Source organism: Neovison vison, chromosome 3 (assembly GCF_020171115.1).
Source record: "Neovison vison isolate M4711 chromosome 3, ASM_NN_V1, whole genome shotgun sequence".
NCBI classification, from domain to species: domain Eukaryota; kingdom Metazoa; phylum Chordata; class Mammalia; order Carnivora; family Mustelidae; genus Neogale; species Neogale vison.
This window is the reverse complement of record NC_058093.1, coordinates 216903578-216921382: the sequence shown is the minus strand read 5'-3', so window position 1 is coordinate 216921382 and position 17805 is coordinate 216903578. Positions and strand designations below refer to the sequence as shown.

Genomic DNA, 17805 nt, shown 5'->3' with positions numbered 1-17805 from the left:
GGAGAAGATTATGCTGAGTGAAATAAGTCAAGCAGAGAAAGTCAATTATTTATTTTTAAATTTCTTGTTTAAATTTAATTTAGTTAACATACATGTATTCCTATGTATTATTAGTTTCAGGGGTATAATTTAGTATCATTTGCATATAACACTCAGTGCTCATTATATCATTACCCAGTTTCCCCATCCGCCCCACCTCCTCTCCAGCAACCCTCAGTTTGTTTCCCATGATTAAGAGTCTCTTATGGTTTGTATGTCTTTGGAGAAATGTCTGTTTATGTCTTCTGCCCATTTCTTGACTGGATTTTTTTTGCGGGGGAGGGGTGTTGAGTTTGTTAAGTAATTTACAGATTTTAGATACCAATTCTTTTTTTTTAAAAATATTTTATTTATTTATCTGACAGAGACCACAAGTAGGCAGAGAGGCAGGCAGAGAGTGGAGGAAGCAGGCTCCCTGCAGAGCCTGATGTGGGGCTTGATCCCAGGACACCGGGCCCATGACCTGAGCTGAAGGCAGAGGCTTTAACCCACTGAGCCACCCAGGCACCCCTAGATACCAATTCTTAATCTGATAAATCGCTTGCAAATATCTTCTCCCATTCTCTGGGTTACCTTTTAGTTTTTTTCACTGTTTCCTTTGCTGTGCAAAAGATTTTCATCCGGATGAAGTCCTAATAGTTCTCTTTGCTCAAAAGACCGCCTTTAATATTTCTTGCAGGATTGGCTTTAGCCAAGCCTGGCTTGCAGGCTTCCTTTAGTTTTGTTTGTCCTGGAAACTCTTTATTTCTAACTTTAACTCTTTATATCTATTCTGAGTGACAGCCTTGCTGGATAAAGTATTCTTGGCTGTGTATTTTTCCTATTTAGCACACTGGATATATCATGCCAGTCCTTCTTGGCCTGCCAGATCTCTATGGACACAAATGCTGCCAACTTTATGTGCCTTCCCTTGTAGGTTAAGGACCTTTTGTCCTGAGCTTCTTTCAGGATATTCTCTTTATCTTTGTAATTTGCAAACTTGACTATAATATGTTGAGGTGTTGATATATTTTTGTTGATTTTGGGGGTGATCTCTGTGCCTCTTGGACTTGAATGCCTCTTTCCTTCTCCAGATTAAGAAAGTTTTCAGCTGTAGTTTGTTCAAATAAACCTTCTGCCCCTTTCCTTTGCCCCTTATCTTCTGGGACTCCTATAATATGAATAATATTTCACTTTATGGAATCGTTGAGTTCCCTCAGTCTGCCTTTGTGCTCCAGCAGGTTTCTTACCCTCTTCTTTTCAGCTTCCTTATTTTCTATCATTTTATCTTCTGTATCACTGATTCTCTCTTCTGCTTCTTTCATCTTCATTTTTATGGCTTCCACTTCGGACTGCATCTTGGTAATAGCATTTTAAATTTTGGCCTGACTAGATTTTAGTTCTCTTGATCTCTACAATAAGTGATTCTCTAGTGTCTTTTATGCCTTTTTCAAGACCAGTTAATATTTTTATAATCATTGTTTTAAATTCTAGTTCAGAATTTACTTATATATGTATTGATTAAATCTCTGGCAGTGAGTACTCCCTCCTCTTCTCTCTTTTGGGGTGATTTTTCTCCATTTTATCATTTTTTCCAGAAAAGAAAGGAAGAAAGAAAGAGAAAACAACCAAAACAATAGTAGCAGTAGAACAACAACAACAACACTCCACTAGATTCTGGGTGTGTTTTGGTCTGCTTGTTAAAAGAAATTAGGTCTCAAAAAAGAAAGAAACACACACACACACACACACACACAATACAATGTAAGAAAAAAATTTTAAAAATATAATGTATATATAAAAATAAAAATTAAAAAAGAATAAAAAAGAACTGAAAAGAGAAAATAACCAAAAAATAATACTAAAAAGACTAAAGAATAAGAATACAAAGAATGCTATGTACTATTTTCCCCAAGAGCTGAAGCTTTGCAGACCTCAATGATCAGTAAACTTGGTGAGAGTGTTTGTGCTGGTCTTTTTTTTTTTTTAAATTTTATTTGTTTATTTGACAGACAGAGATCACAAGTAGACAGAGAGGCAGGCAGAGAGAGAGAGAGAGGGAAGCAGGCTCTCTGCTGAGCAGAGAGCCCGATGCGGGACTCGATCCCAGGACCCTGAGATCATGACCTGAGCCGAAGGCAGCGGCTTAACCCACTGAGCCACCCAGGCGCCCCTGTGCTGGTCTTTTGTGGGAGTGGTCTGTTGCCTGAATTCTCAGGTGGACTTCCCTAGTGGAAAAGAGGCTGCAGTGAGCAGAGGCAGAGCCCGGAGTAAGTGGTCCCAGACTCTACTAGGTGGTGCTGTTTTGTTCCCTGAAGGCTTTCAGCACTGATGGGTGGGATGAATATGCCTGTGTTCTGTTCTCTAACCCTGGAGCTGAAAATTTGCACCCGCCCTCTTCAGTGAGCCCTCACAGAAAAGCAACCAACTCACCTTGTCTTCCTGGTTTCTGTCAGAACTCTGTTCACCTGGTCTGTGACCAAGCTTAGGCATGTGAATGAGTTTCAAAACTCCAAATTTTATGGACTCAGGCAGTATGGACCCACACTGTTCCTTCCAGGGGAATGGGGGGCATCTCATGAGACTTCTGCCTTTTGCTCGACCCCTCCCAAGAATGTGGTCACATGACCATTCAGTGGTTCATAGTTTATGACAACATAGCAGAAAGCCAGCACCTGGAGTTGTTCTCAGCCGGCTTCCCCACTCCTGTGCCAGGGAAGTAAGCCACACAGGAACCACCTGTTTTTCTTAAGACCCCAGGGATCCTCTGGCCTCACTGTCACACCTAGGATTCTGCCCTGCTTCACCACCTGAGCACCTTTAAGCCAGGCACATCCCCCACCATAGAAGATTTATAAAAGTTTTGTTGCTTATAATGCTTTTTGGTAGCCTCCCTAAGCAGGGTCCCTCCTCTCTGCTATATCCTCAGCTATATCACAGCAGATTCAAGTCTCCACACCTCCTGTCTTCCAAACTGTGTTTCACTGGTAGACTTGAAGCATTAGTTTTCTCAGATCTCTGATTTCTCAAGTGTTCAGAATGATTTGATAACTATCTGGTTGTACTATGTGGTTGTATCTGAGGGACAAGGCAAACAGGGTCCCCTTACTCCTATCTCAACTCCTCTACATTTTGCCATTTTTATTACTATGTGTCTTGGTGTGGACCTCCTTGGGTTGATTTTGTTGGAGGTTCACAGTGTCTCCTGGGTCTGGATTTCTGCTTCCTTCCTCAGATTCAGGAATTTTTCAGCCATTTTTTCTTCAAATAAAATTTCTGGCCCCTTTTTTCTTTCTTTTCATTCTGGGATCTCTATAATCCAAATGTTATTACACTTGATGGTGTCACTGATTTCCCTAAGCATATTTTTATTTATTGTTATTATTATTCATTACTATTATTATTTTTTTTTCTTGCTCTTATTCAGTTTGATTGCTTTTCATTACTCTGTCCTCCTGGTCACTGGTCTGTTCTGCTTCCTCCAGTCTACTATTCATTCCCTCTAGTGTATTTTTAATTTCAGCTATTGAGTTCTTCATCTATGATTGGTTCTTTTTTGTTTTCTGTGTCTTTGTTAAGGGTCTCACTGAGGACCTCCACTCTTTCTCAAGTCCAATGAGTATTTTTATGACCATTACTTTAAATTCTCTATCAGGCATATTACTTATCTTCATTTTGCTTAGGTCTCTTGCTGTGGTGTCCTGCTCTTTCATTTGGGACATATTCCTCTGTCTCCTCATTTTGTCTAATTCTCTGTGTCTGTTTTTATGTATTGGAAAATCAGCTATGTCTCCTGCTCTTGAAAGTAGTGACATTATGAAGAAGAGGTCCTGTTGTGCTTTGCAGTTCAATGTCCTCTGTTCACCAGAATGGAAGTCATCCAATCTTAACTCAATGTGAGGAGGCAGGATAGTGCAAACACGTAGTGTGGGATTTGGATTCAAGAAGAGCTGGGATTGACTCCTCACTTCTCTACTCACTCCTTGTGCAAGTGATTCCATTTTTTTCTAAAGCTTAGGTTCTTAATATAAAAGCATTCTAAATGATAGCCTATACCTTATAGTGCTGTTGGGAATATTGAAGGAGATAATGCTCCTTTATAAGAATTGACTATAATTATTACCATTATGATTGCTACTAAGGAAGAATTTTCCGAGTTGATTTGAAAAGGGTGAGCAGCAAGTTTACATCTATCAGAGATTCTGTAAAGGAGATTCCCGCTGGCTAGAAAATTGGCTTAGTGACTTCTGAGGTTCATGGCAACACTTGAATTCTGTTGTTTCTTGGTCAATTCATGGTGAAAACAGATGGAAGGGCCTGGCTCATTAAAGTAAAATAAATTAAGATCTCTTGAAGGCTTTTATAGATAATGGATGTCACCATCTCCATTATCTGAGAAACAGGAGCATGAAGCTGTATCTTCAACCCCATATTGTTATCATCACTGTCATTGTCATCATGATTGATTATGATATGATCATGTCATATTTTAATTATGAATACCTTAATCTAGTGATTAATTTAAGCACCATATCTTACTTGTAAGGTAGATAACACAAATATAATTCTTTCAACTTTACAGATGGGGAAAGTGAGATATAAAGACTCTCTCAAGGCCACTCAGATAACCACCCATTTCTCCCTTGGGCTGGTCAGTGAGTCCAACTATTGTTATTCCTTCTCCATGATTCTATTTTGGTGGGATGGCCAAAGTGGAGGGGTACATGGAGACTTACCTCTCTTTTTTATGTGCATGAGAGAAAAGAAAATAGGACACTATTACTTCTTGACATCTATTACACACTGGGCATTCTCTCATAAAATCTTTTAATGAAGAAGGTATTATTTATCCACGTTTTACCTGAACTTGAAAATAAGACAGGTGAATTAGCAAAACCATAAACCCGAGTTTTGGTTCTGGTATATGTATGTGCTTAATTACCAAGGTTATTTGCAATTCTAAAAGTCTGTGACTCTTAAAAATGGGAGAGTATAGATCAGTCATCTCTGACTACAGTGTTGAAAACACAGTGGGCTTGATTTCATATCTAGTGAGCTGTAGACCTGGGATTCTATTAATGCCACACCTTGGCTCAGAGTAGAGAATAAGTTCCCTTGGTGGGCACCCACTTTGAATGGCAGGACCATTTAGGTGTTTTGATTCAGCAATATTGTTATGCAACATCAGATCTTAAGCTCTGGAAGTGTTCATTGTTGCTAGCCTGTATCAGGGAGTATTCAGACCAATCATTACCACATGGATGGATCTGTTGTAAAGATTTGGAACTTTCAGGTGTAGCTAATATGCTCCTGAGTCATGCAAATCTCACTGCTTTCCAGAGATGTGGTAAACAGACATATTTTTATGTGATTCAGAGGTAGATTTTCCATGTTGTTCTATGTCATAGTTTCCCAGCCCATTGTTAACATTTCTTTCTCATAGACTATTATTTCCTGGTCGATTCTGACTTTTTAAAATCAAAATGTATTTGCACCAGGTGGTGGGTATTATAGAGGGCATGGCTTGCATGGAGCACTGGGTGTGGTGAAAAAATAATGAATAATGTTTTTCTGAAAATAAATAAATTGGAAAAAAATAAAAAAAATGTATTTGCATTGGTCTGGTAGAGATAGGCTTAATTTAGTTGATCATAAAGATGTAGAATCCATCTATTACCATCGTCTTATAATTAAGTTCATTCAAATATTTTGTACCATTTCCATCCTTGCAAATAAGAAAATTGGGAAATATCTGCAGACTGCAGATGTTTCCCTTTTGTGGTGTCTTTCCTGAAACCTTTCCTTGTACCTCCTTCTTCTGTATCTAACCATCTTTTTTTACCTTTTCCCTGACACAGAAGTTCCTGAGGAGAAAAAAGGATGCTTCAGGCGGGCCTATGACCTATTTTGTGGCTTGGACCAGCAGAAGGGCCCCAAGATGACAAAGGAAGAGGAGGAAGCTATGAAGCTAAAGATGACAGACACCTCTGAGAAGCCTTTGTGGCGAACAGTAGTGAACATCAATGGCATCATCTTGCTGTCTGTGGCTGTTTTCTGCCATGCATTTTTTGCCTGAGCCCTGCCTTCTGTGGCAGGTTGTATTCAGGAAGGCCAGACTTTTTACTCTGCCTCCTTTAGTTCTATTCTGTGGTGTTAAGCTGGTGATAAAACAGTCAGTTGTAAATTTTGCCTTGTTGATAAGTGTGTACTGCTGTAATTACTGGGCTAACTAAAGAAAATCATTAATTTGCTGTTAACTTATGTTTTTGAGGCCAGTGTGATATCATCAGCTGTTCATATTAGAGCAGCAGAAGGAAAGCCCAACTCAGTCATGTCCAGGAAAATGAGCACCAAGAAAGAAGCCCTGCCATGTGTGATGCAAGTTTTTCTCAGGTAGATTCAGAATGTCAGTGTTGTTTGTGATTATTGAATATTATTTTAAGATTGTGATCTCCCTGGCTCATGCTCTTTCCCCTTCATGACCCTCTGCCCATCTTTTCTTAAGAAAAATATTTATCCTCTCATTATATCCTTGCCAAGTTTTTCCTGGCACAAGAAAAATCAATCTGATAAACAGATGAAATGCATTGAAGCTGAAGATGGGAACTTGATAGGGTCCCTGTCCTGGGTGCTTTGCTCTTTGAAGGGAAAGCTTGAGGATGGCAGGACTTACCCCAAATGGAGGAACCCAGGCACCAGCCTTAGGCCAGTATGGAAAGTGGATAGTCTTGAGTCAAGGGGATTTTCTGGCTTTCTTTAAAATGTCTGTTGTGAGTTCTTTATGTTTGCGATTTCACTTGTCATTTGCTTTGTCTAGAATGTCTTGGACACTCAGCAATGCTTATGGCCCAAAGGAATGATTTGGGCACTTACTTATAAATACTTGCTTTATTTTTATGTAAGCCTGGCCCTTGGTTAATCTATGTGTGTATGTGTGTATGTGTGTGTGTGTGAGTGTGTGTGTGTGTCTGCACAAAGTACCCAGTACACATTCTGATGACTTTCATCATTTTCTAGAGGCCACTCTTCCCCACAGCATGGATGTTGACAAATGAGCTTACTGATCTATCTCACATAATAGAACAAATGTACCTCTTAGGGCATCTGTCTTCTCAAAGCAGCCACATTCTCCTGTAACATGGTAACAATTATCCCAAGACTCTCCTCTCCATGAGTTCATGTGACCACAGCCTTTCCTTTTTGGGTGTCTTAAATGGTGATCATCTATTGACCAAAGTTAGGGTAGGTGGTCTCTGTTCTGAGTGGTAACATTGAACACTTTCTGTTGACAGAAGTATATTTGTTCAACCTAGGGAGACGTTTTAAAATATAATTGTAATTAATTAATTAAATTCTTTTAGTCCCACCTATGAAATCTCAATTATGTTGTAATATAAACGTTGAAATTAAGAAAAATTTACATTAGTATTGACAGACTTCAAGCTAGTTTAGGAAAGAGCTGCAATATGAGATTCTGTGTTGCTGAGAGTGCTTTCTAGGCATATAAATGGTTCAACAGACAAAGGGATGGCTTGTTCTTTTAGAAGGTAGGACACTATTTGATACACCCTCCATATTGCCCTTAAGTGAGGCACAGAGGAGGCAAACGTGGAGAATTTCATGTGGCTGGCATTACTTAGCAGACTCAGTTTCATGTGAAGTTTGTGGTATTTTTGAGCTTTGAGAAGATAAAGGGAAAGGATTGAAAGCAGGTGGATGAAATGAACACAAAGTAGATTGTCCTGGATTAAATTTCTGGCATTGCCAATGATTCATGTGTATATTGTGGTAAATTATTTTACCTCAACTGTGTATTTTTCTCTTTGAAAAATGGGGACCTTGGTGCTTATAGTATCTACCTACCTCCTCTGGATGTGACTAGATCACTTTATAAATGGTATGAAAGATACATACCTGAAAGATGCAAAACAGATGTTATATTAAGCTTCATTTAGTCCCATAAATTAAAATGCATTACTTTAATACTAATAAAAAACATTAAAAAATGTAACATCCGGGTTTCCTGTTTTCTAGATATTCTAAGTACCGACCATGCATGTGGTAAGCTTTAGTTGGCACAAGATGTAGATTAGGAAATAGGAGCCAAAAAAGGTGAGAATGGAGTCTGGCAAATTGAATAAAAGGTAGCAAAGGAGATGATGTCAACCTCAAGATCTCTAGTAAATATGAGGTAATTCTACTTTCAACGCATAATGTCTTTTTAGGACAGACTAAGTTGTTTGGGTGACCAGGGGCCAGTAAGGAGTACAGAGGAAGTATAAAGGAGTACAAAGAAGAGCTACATTTTCCCCCTGAAATGGAAGATGGGTATAGAACTGAAAAATCAACAAATCCAACAGGAAATCAAAGAGAAGAAGAGCAGCAATTCTAGAAACCAAAAATCAACCACTTTCTGAAAGGTAGAATGTGCAGAGAAGTGAATCCAAAGCAACAGGAAGATAGACCATGGAGGGAGGGGCTGGCTGTCAGCGAGTAGTGGGACAAAGGAGCACAAAATCAGAAGTTTTAAAAGTCTGCTCCACTGAGGGACATTGCTCTAGAGGCTAAGCAGGGGTGGAGCTCTTGTGGGGACAGCGTGGTCTCAGGTCCTGTGGGGTCACAGAAGGATTGGGCATGTCTTAGTGTAGCAGAACTCACAGGTATTAGAGAGGGGAAGCTGACTACAGAGATGGAACTAAGGAGTGAGCTCTCAGCTTGGAGTTACCTTAAACTGTGATCCGTGGCACAGTCAGTCCACTGCTCTTTGTGGCAGATCTGGGGAGACCTCCCTGGAAGAGCAGAGCAGCAGAAATCTCCAGGGCTTGGGGACTCCAAACAGGCTGTGTGCCAGAGACAGAAACGCTTGGTCACAGGCTGGGTGAGTTTGGAGTGTGGTCAGAGACTAGAGACAGGGGTGTGATTGAGTGCTTTTCTCTGAGAGTGTGCTGGAGTGTGGCCAGAGACCAGGGAGAGGGGTGTGATTGAGTGCTTTTCTCTGAGACTGTGCTGAGGAGTGAGACCCTAGCTCTTGGTTCCTCTCGGCCAGAGATCAGGAGGCCGTCATTTTCATTCCTGTCCTCCAGAGCTCTACAGAAAATGTTCAGGGAACAAAAGCTCCCGAGAGTGAACCCAAGCAGATTACTTAGCCCAGTCAATGGCAGGGCGGTACAATTCTGCCTTGGGCAAAGACACTTGATAATCACTACAACAGGCCTCTCCCCCAGAAGATCAGCAAGAACATCCAGCCAAGACCAAGCTCACTGTTCAAGGACAAGAGTGGAATTCCAGAGGAGCAAAGCATGGAATGCATGGCTTTTCCCCCATGATTCTTTAGTATTGCAAAGTAAATTTAATTTTTTAATTTTTTTATTCTTTTAATTTTTATTTAAAAAAATTAAAAAAATTTTTTAATTAAATTTCTTTTGAACTTCTACTCTATCCTCTTTTAAGTTTTTAAAACTAGCTTATCTTAAGAATAACTTTCTTCCAGTCCCATCCATGTTGCTACAAAAGTTGGGTATTCATCCATTCTGATGGAGGCATAATACTCCATAGTGTATATGGACTGGAAGAGATTATGCTGAGTGAAAAAAGTCAAGCAGAGAAAGTCAATTATCATATGGTTTCACTAATTTGTGAAGCATAACAAATAGCATGGAGGACAAGGGGAGTTAGAGAGGAGAAGGGAGTTGGGGTAAATTGGAAGGGGAGGTGAACCATGAGAGACTATGGACTCTGAAAAACAATCTGAGGGGTTAGAAGTGGCAGGGGGGTGAAAGGTTGGGGTACCAGGTGGTAGATATTATAGAGGGCATGGTTTGCATGGAGCACTGGGTGTGGTGAAAAAATAATGAATAATGTTTTTCTGAAAATGAATAAATTGGGAGAAAAAAATCATGGAAAGGAAAAAAAACAGAGCTTCCCTACGACCCTGCAATTGCACTCCTGGGTATTTACCCCAAAGATACAGATGTCATGAAAAGAAGGGCCATCTGTACCCCAATGTTTATAGCAGCAATGGCCACAGTCGCCAAACTATGGAAAGAACCAAGATGCCCTTCAACGGATGAATGGATAAGGAAGATGTGGTCCATATACACTATGGAGTATTATGCCTCCATCAGAAAGGACGAATATCCAACTTTTGTAGCAACATGGGCGGGACTGGAAGAGATTATGCTGAGTGAAATAAGTCAAGCAGAGAGAGTCAATTATCATATGGTTTCACTCATTTGTGGAGCACAACAAATAGCATGGAGGACAAGGGGCATTAGAGAGTAGTAGGGAATTTGGGTAAATTGGAAGGGGAGGTGAACCATGAGAGACTATGGACTCTGAAAAACAGTCTGAGGGGTTTGAAGTGGCGGGGGGGGTGGGAGGTTGGGGTACCAGGTGGTGGGTATTATAGAGGGCACAGCTTGCATGGAGCACTGGGTGTGGTGAAAAAATAATGAATACTGTTTTTCTGAAAATAAATAAATTGGGGAAAAAAAAAGAAACATTCAGAATCAAATGGCTTCTCGGGTGAATTCTACCAAACATTTAAAGAAGAGTTAATGGCGCTGGTAAAACTGGGCAGCTATATATAGAAGAATGAAACTCGACCATTCTCTTACACCATACACAAAGATAAACTCAAAATGGATAAAAGACCTCAATGTGAGACAGGAATCCATCAGAATCCTAGAGGAGAACATAGACAGTAATCTCTTCGATATCAGCCACAGCAACTTCTTTCAAGATACGTCTCCAAAGGCATAAGAAACAAAAGCGAGATGAACTTTTGGGACTTCATCAAAATCAAAAGCTTCCTGGGTGGCTCAGTTGGTTGGGCAGCTGCCTTCGGCTCAGGTCGTGATCCCAGCGTCCTGGGATCGAGTCCCACATTGGGCTCCTTGCTCAGCGGGGAGCCTGCTTCTCCCTCTGCCTCTGCCAGCCATTCTGTCTGCCTGTGCTCTCTCTCTCTCTCCCTCTCTCTCTCTGATAAATAAATAAAATCTTTAAAAAAAAAGAAAAAAAAATCAAAAGCTTCTGCACAGTAAAGGAAACGGTCAACAAAACAAAGAGGCAACCCACGGAATGGAAGAAGATATTTGCAAATGACAGTACAGACAAAAGGTTGATATCCAGGATCTATAATGAACTCCTCAAACTCAACCCACACAAAACAGACAATCATATCAAAAAATGGGCAGAAGATATGGACAGACACTTCTCCAATAAAGACATACAAATGGCTATCAGACACATGAAAAAATGTTCATCATCACTAGCCCTCAGGGAGATTCAAATTAAAACTACATTGAGATATCACCTTGCACCAGTTAGAATGGCCAAAATTAACAAAACAGGAAACAACATGTGTTGGAGAGGATGTGGAGAAAGGGGAACCCTCTTACACTGTTGGTGGGAATGCAGGTTGGTGCAGCCTCTTTGGAGAACAGTGTGGAGATTCCTCAAGAAATTAAAAATAGAGCTTCCCTATGACCCTGCAATTGCACTCCTGGGTATTTACCCCAAAGACACAGATGTCGTGAAAGGAAAGGCCATCTGTACCCCAATGTTTATAGCAGCAATGGCCACAGTCGCCAAACTATGGAAAGAACCAAGATGCCCTTCAACGGACGAATGGATAAGGAAGATGTGGTCCATATACACTATGGAGTATTATGCCTCCATCAGAAAGGATGAATACCCAACTTTTGTAGCAACATGGACGGGACTGGAAGAGATTATGCTGAGTGAAATAAGTCAAGCAGAGAGAGTCAATTAATATATGATTTCACTTATTTGTGGAGCATAACAAATAGCATGGAGGACAAGGGGTGTTAGAGAGGAGAAGGGAGTTGGGGTAAATTGGATAGGGAGGTGAACCATGAGAGACTATGGACTCTGAAAAACAATCTGAGGGGTTTGAAGTGGTGGGGGGGTGGGAGGTTGGGGTACCAGGTGGTGGGTATTATAGAGGGCACGGATTGCATGGAGCACTGGGTGTGGTGAAAAAATAATGAATACTGTTTTTCTAAAAATAAATAAATTGAAAAAAAAAACTACATTGAGATATCACCTTGCACCAGTTAGAATGGCCAAAATTAGCAAGACAGGAAACAACATGTGTTGGAGAGGATGTGGAGAAAGGGGAACCCTCTTACACTGTTGGTGGGAATGCAAGTTGGTGCAGCCTCTTTGGAGAACAGTGTAGAGATTCCTCAAGAAATTAAAAATAGAACTTCCTTATGACCCTGCCATTGCACTCCTGGGTATTTACCGCAAAGATACAGATGTAGTCAAAAGAATGGCCATCTGTACCCCAATGTTTATAGAAGCAATGGCCACGGTCGCCAAACTGTGGAAAGAACCAAGATGACCTTCAACGGATGAATGGATAAGGAAGATGTGGTCCATATACACTATGGAGTATTATGCCTCCATCAGAAAGGACAAATACCCAACTATTGTAGCAACATGGACGGGACTGGGAGAGATTATGCTGAGTTAAATAAGTCTAGCAGAGAGAGTCAATTATCATATGGTTTCACTTATTTGTGGAGCATAACAAAAAGCATGGAGGACATGGGGAGTTAGAGAGGGGGGTTGGGGTAAATTGGAAGGGGAGGTGAATCATGAGAGACTATGGACTCTGAAAAGCAATTTGAGGGGTTTGAAGTGGCGGGGGCGTGGGAGGTTGGGGTACGAGGTGGTGGGTATTATAGAGGGCACGGATTGCATGGAGCACTGGATGTGGTGAAAAAATAATGATACTGTTATGCTGAAAATAAATAAAAAAAGAAGAGTTAATGCCAATTCTCAAACTCTTACAAGAAATTGAAAAGGAGGGAATACTCCTACTTATAAAGCCAGCATTACCCTGTTGCCAAAGCTAAATGAAGATACCATGAGAAATGAAGACTACAGGCCAACATCCCTGATGAATATAGGTTCAAATATTGTCAGCAACATACTAGTAAGCTGAATTCAATAGTACATTAAAAGGATGGTGTCCATGGTCTAGTTGGATTTATCCCTGGGTGCTAGGATAGTTCAACATACATGACAAAAAATGTGATATATTACATTAATGGGATGAAGAGAAAATCATATGATCATCTCTCTCTCTATATAAAATGCATTTAACAACATTCAACATTTCTTCATGACAAAATATCTCAGTAAATTAGGTATAAAGGACCTATATGTCAAACTCACAGGTAACATCATACTACTCAGTGGTGAAAGTCTGAAGCTTTTCCTTTAAGATCAGGAAGAAAATAAGTGTTCCTATTCTCACCACTCACATAGTACTGGAAGTCATAGGCAGAGCTTTTAGGTGAGAAAAAGAAATAAAAGTCATCCAGATTGGAAAGGAAGAGATAAATATATATTTGTTACTGATAATATGATTTTTGTATATAGAAAACTTGAAAGAATATGAAACGCTCTTAGACCTAATTAAAAAATCTAGTAACATTTTAAAGATAGAACAATCAAGATACAAAAATCAGTTGTATTTGTACATACTAACAATAAAGTATCTGAAAAAGAAAAAGAAAATAATATCATTTATAATAACATCAAAACAATAAAATACTTAGGAAAAAATTTAACCAAGGTAATGAAATATCTATACACTAAAAACTGTAAGACACTGATGAAAGAAACTGAAGAAGACACAAATAAATGGAAATATAGTTTATGCTCATGGATCAGTAGAATTAATATTTTACTAAAAATTTTACCCAAAGTAGGTAGGAGAAGAATCCATGAAACAAGATGGGATAGGGAGGGAGACAAATCATAAGTGACTCTTAATCTCACGAAACAAACTGTGGGTTGCTGGGGGGAGGGGGGTTGGGAGAAGGGGGGTAGGGTTATGGACATTGGGGAGGGTATGTGCTTTTGGGTAAATTGGAAGGGGAGATGAACCATGAGAGACTATGGACTCTGAAAAACAATCTGAGGGGTTTGAAGTGGCGGGGGGGTGGGAGGTTGGGGTACCAGGTGGTGGGTATTATAGAGGGCACGGCTTGCATGGAGCACTGGGTGTGGTGAAAAAATAATGAATACTGTTTTTCTGAAAATAAATAAATTGAAGAAAAAAAAATTTTACCCAAAGTATTATACTCCCCAAAGTAATTGACAGTTTCACTGCATTTCTATCAAAGTTCCAATGACATTTTTCACATAAATAAAATAAATAATGCTAAAATTTATATGGAGGGCGCCTGGGTGGCTCAGTGGATTAAGCCGCTGCCTTCGGCTCAGGTCATGATCTCAGGGTCCTGGGATCGAGTCCCGCATCGGGCTCTCTGCTCAGCGGGGAGCCTGCTTCCTCCTCTCTCTGCCTGCCTCTCTGCCTACTTGTGATCTCTCTCTGTCAAATAAATAAATAAAATCTTAAAAAAATTTATATGGAAACAGAAAAGACCCTGAATTGGCAAAAAAATCTTGAGCATGAAGAACAAAGTTAGTGGCATCACACTTTTTGATTTCAAGCTATTATAAAGCTACAATAGTGAGAACAGTATGGCATTAGTATAAACACAGACATAGAAATCAATAGAACCTGGCTTGAGAGTCCAGAGAGTCAAGAAGGAGCCAAGAATATTCAATTGGGGAAAAATAGTCTTTTCAATAAAAGATGTGGGGAAAATTGGATATCCACATGCCAAAAAGTGAAATTTGATCTGTATCTTACACCATTCACAAAAATTAACTCAAAACGGATTATGGACTTAAATATAAGGCCTGAAACATAAAATCCAGATGAATACAGGGCAAGCCTTCTTGACACTGGTCTTGGCAACAATTTTTTTATATGACATAAGTGACAAAAGCAAAACCCAAGTGGGACCACATTAAACTAAAACTGTTTTAGTTTTGCACAGCATAAGAAACAATAAACAAAATGAGAAGATAGCCTATGGAATGAGAGAAAATTTTGTAAATCATTTATTTGATTAGGGGTTAATACCCAAAATATAAGAAGAACTTATACCACTCACTAGCAAAAAAACAAACAATCCAATTTAAAAAATGGCAGACTACTTGAGGACACTTTTGAAAGGAGATAGACACATGACCAACAAGTACATGAAAAGGTGCTTAACACAGTAATCATGAAGGAAATGCAAGTCAAAATCACAACAGCCTGGTGGTGGGTATTAAGGAGGGTATCTATTGCATGCAGCACTGCATATGGTGCATAAACAGTGAATCTTGGAACACTGTAAAAAATAAAATAAATGCAAAAAAATAACAATGAGATATTGCTCAAGCATGTTAGAATGGCTATTATAAAAGAGACAAGATATAAATTCTGGTGAGGATGTGGGGCAAACGGAACCCTTGTGTACTCTTGGTGGGAATATAAATTGGTATGGCCACAGCAGAAAATATATGGAGGTTCCCCAAAAAATTGAAAATAGAATTACCGTATGACCTAACAATCCCACTTCTGAGTATGCTCAAAGGAGATGAAATCACTATCTTGAAGAAATATCTGCACTCCTATTTTCATTGCACATTTTTTATGGTTGACGTGGAAACAAACTAAGTGTCCACTGATAGATGAATGGATAAAGAAAATGTTACACACCCACAGAGGAATATTATTCAATCCTGTAAAGAAGTAAATCTTATCTTTTGTGACAACATAGATAGATCTTGAGGGCACTATGCTAAGTGAAAAATGTCAGACAGAAAAAGATGACCTTACTTATATGTGGAATCCGAAAACATCAAACTCATAGAAACAATGAGTTGATTGGTGATTGCCCAGGGAAATGCATGAAAGTGGGGATATAGTTGTCCAAGGGTACAAACTTCCAGTTATAAGACAAATAAGTTCCAGAAAATCTAATTTACAGAATGGTGATTGTAATTAACAATATTATATTATACACTTGAATTTGTTATGAGACTAGAGCTTTAATGTTCTTGTCATAACAACAGATCCAAAATGGTAATTATCTGAGGTGAAGAAAGTGTTAATTAATGTTATTGTGGTAAACATTTCTGAAAGTGTGTGTGTATAAAATGAAAACACTTTACACCTTAAACTTACACAGTATTGCATGTAATTTTTATCTTAATAAAACTGGAAATATAGTTTCCAATTTTGATGTTGTCTGAGGTATCATTTTTTCTCTTATTCTTAGTATTTTTAATGTTCTTTCTACAAAGACATTGTCTATTCCAAGGACATAAAGATAATCTTTCATAATTTTTCTAGATTTCTTATGATTTTAGCTTTTATAGTTAGGAGTGTGATTTGAATGAAATATCTTTTTTTCCGATTTTTTTATTTTCAGAAAAAAAGTATTCATTATTTTTTCACCACACCCAGTACTCCATGCAAGCCGTGCCCTCTATAATACCCACCACCTGGTACCCCAACCTCCCACCCCCCCCGCCACTTCAAACCCCTCAGACTGTTTTTCAGAGTCCATAGTCTCTCATGGTTCACCTCCCCTTCCAATTTACCCAAATTCCCTACTCCTCTCTAACGCCCCTTGTCCTCCATGCTATTTGTTATGCTCCACAAATAAGTGAAACCATATGATAATTGAAATATCTTTTTGCATGTAATGTGAAGCAGTGGTCAAGGTTCTTATTTCCAGACAGTAATTCAATGACTCTTTTAAAGAAAGAAAACACATTGTTAACTCAATAAAATTTTTGATGAAGGGGGGGACAAGATGGCGGGGTACTAGGAAGAGGCGTCTTTTCAGCTGGTACCCCAAAGTGAGCTGATTACCAGCCAAAGAACTCCGATCACCCATGAAATCAGCCTGAGATCAGAATTATACACGTCTGGATCTCTACAGGGGCAGAAGACGCCAGTGAGCAGGTAAAGTGGAATGGGAACAGCGGACTGATATCGGAAGATAAACAAAAGGGGGAGGGAGCCACCAGAGGCGACCGGGGCAAAAGTAATACCCCGATACGAGTGAGAGTGCCCTGCGTCTGGGGACCAGCATTAACTTGGAGACTGGTTGAAAGCACTCCAAAAGAGCAAAGGATCGCGGGGGGAAACTGTGGGAATCGGGGCGGCTAGGGACAGGGGCTTAAGTCCCCGGTCCCAGACGGCCTCCCCGGCGCGGAGGCAGAGAGAGTGCGGCGGAGAAACCAGCTCCTGGTCCCTAAGCCGCCAGCGCGCCCCAGAGCGCAGGGGTTCCGGCTCCTGTGAGGGGATGGGAGCTGTGCCGGTCTGCAGAACGCGCACTAGCCCTACCACAAAGCTTGAGATGCGCGTGCACGTCCCTCCAGCTCTCCTGGGTTTCTAAGGCCCGGGGGCGCTTCTTGACCTGCGCCATTGTTTCAAAGTCTAAGCCGCGTGCGCGTGAAACTCTTCTCCGGACAGAGGCGCGCAAAAGCCCAGCCTGCAGCTTAAGGACCAGCGCCCCGTTCTCAGTGCCCCAGATGCGCGCCCGACCCACAGCCGCCTCTGAAAAGAGGTGCGCGCAAGCCGGGCACTCCCAGCCCGGGCCGGCGGCAAAATCTCAGTGTGCGATCGCTGCTTGGAACCTCTCTGGCGGTCAGGAGCTCCCAGACAGCCGCCACTGCCTTGGCTTTGGGGACGAGCAAAAGATCCTGCGCCCCCAGGGTCTTTAACTTGGAACCTGCACTGCCAGCATCCAAGGGGGAATTTATTCAGCTTCTGCACCCAGATTGAGGCTTCTCTCTGAGACGGAGATCAGGAAGTGTTCCAGGGTGCACCTTGACTGCACCAGAGTTGATACATCCAACTACATCTGTTCAGTCTTCTCCCACCAAAATGACTAGGAG

At 40.4% G+C, this 17805-nt stretch overlaps 1 protein-coding gene across 1 annotated transcript in view; it reads left to right on the top strand.

Moving 5' to 3' along the window:
* The window catches only part of LOC122903232 (sodium/glucose cotransporter 1), an 81947-nt gene extending 73918 nt beyond the window's left edge, over positions 1 to 8029 (top strand). Inside the window, exon 15 of the mRNA XM_044243837.1 lies at positions 5877 to 8029. Within this exon, the coding sequence (XP_044099772.1) occupies positions 5877 to 6094 (218 nt within the window). The 3' untranslated portion in view covers positions 6095 to 8029. The remainder of the gene's footprint in view (positions 1 to 5876) is intronic.
* Positions 8030 to 17805: the final 9776 nt, after the last annotated feature.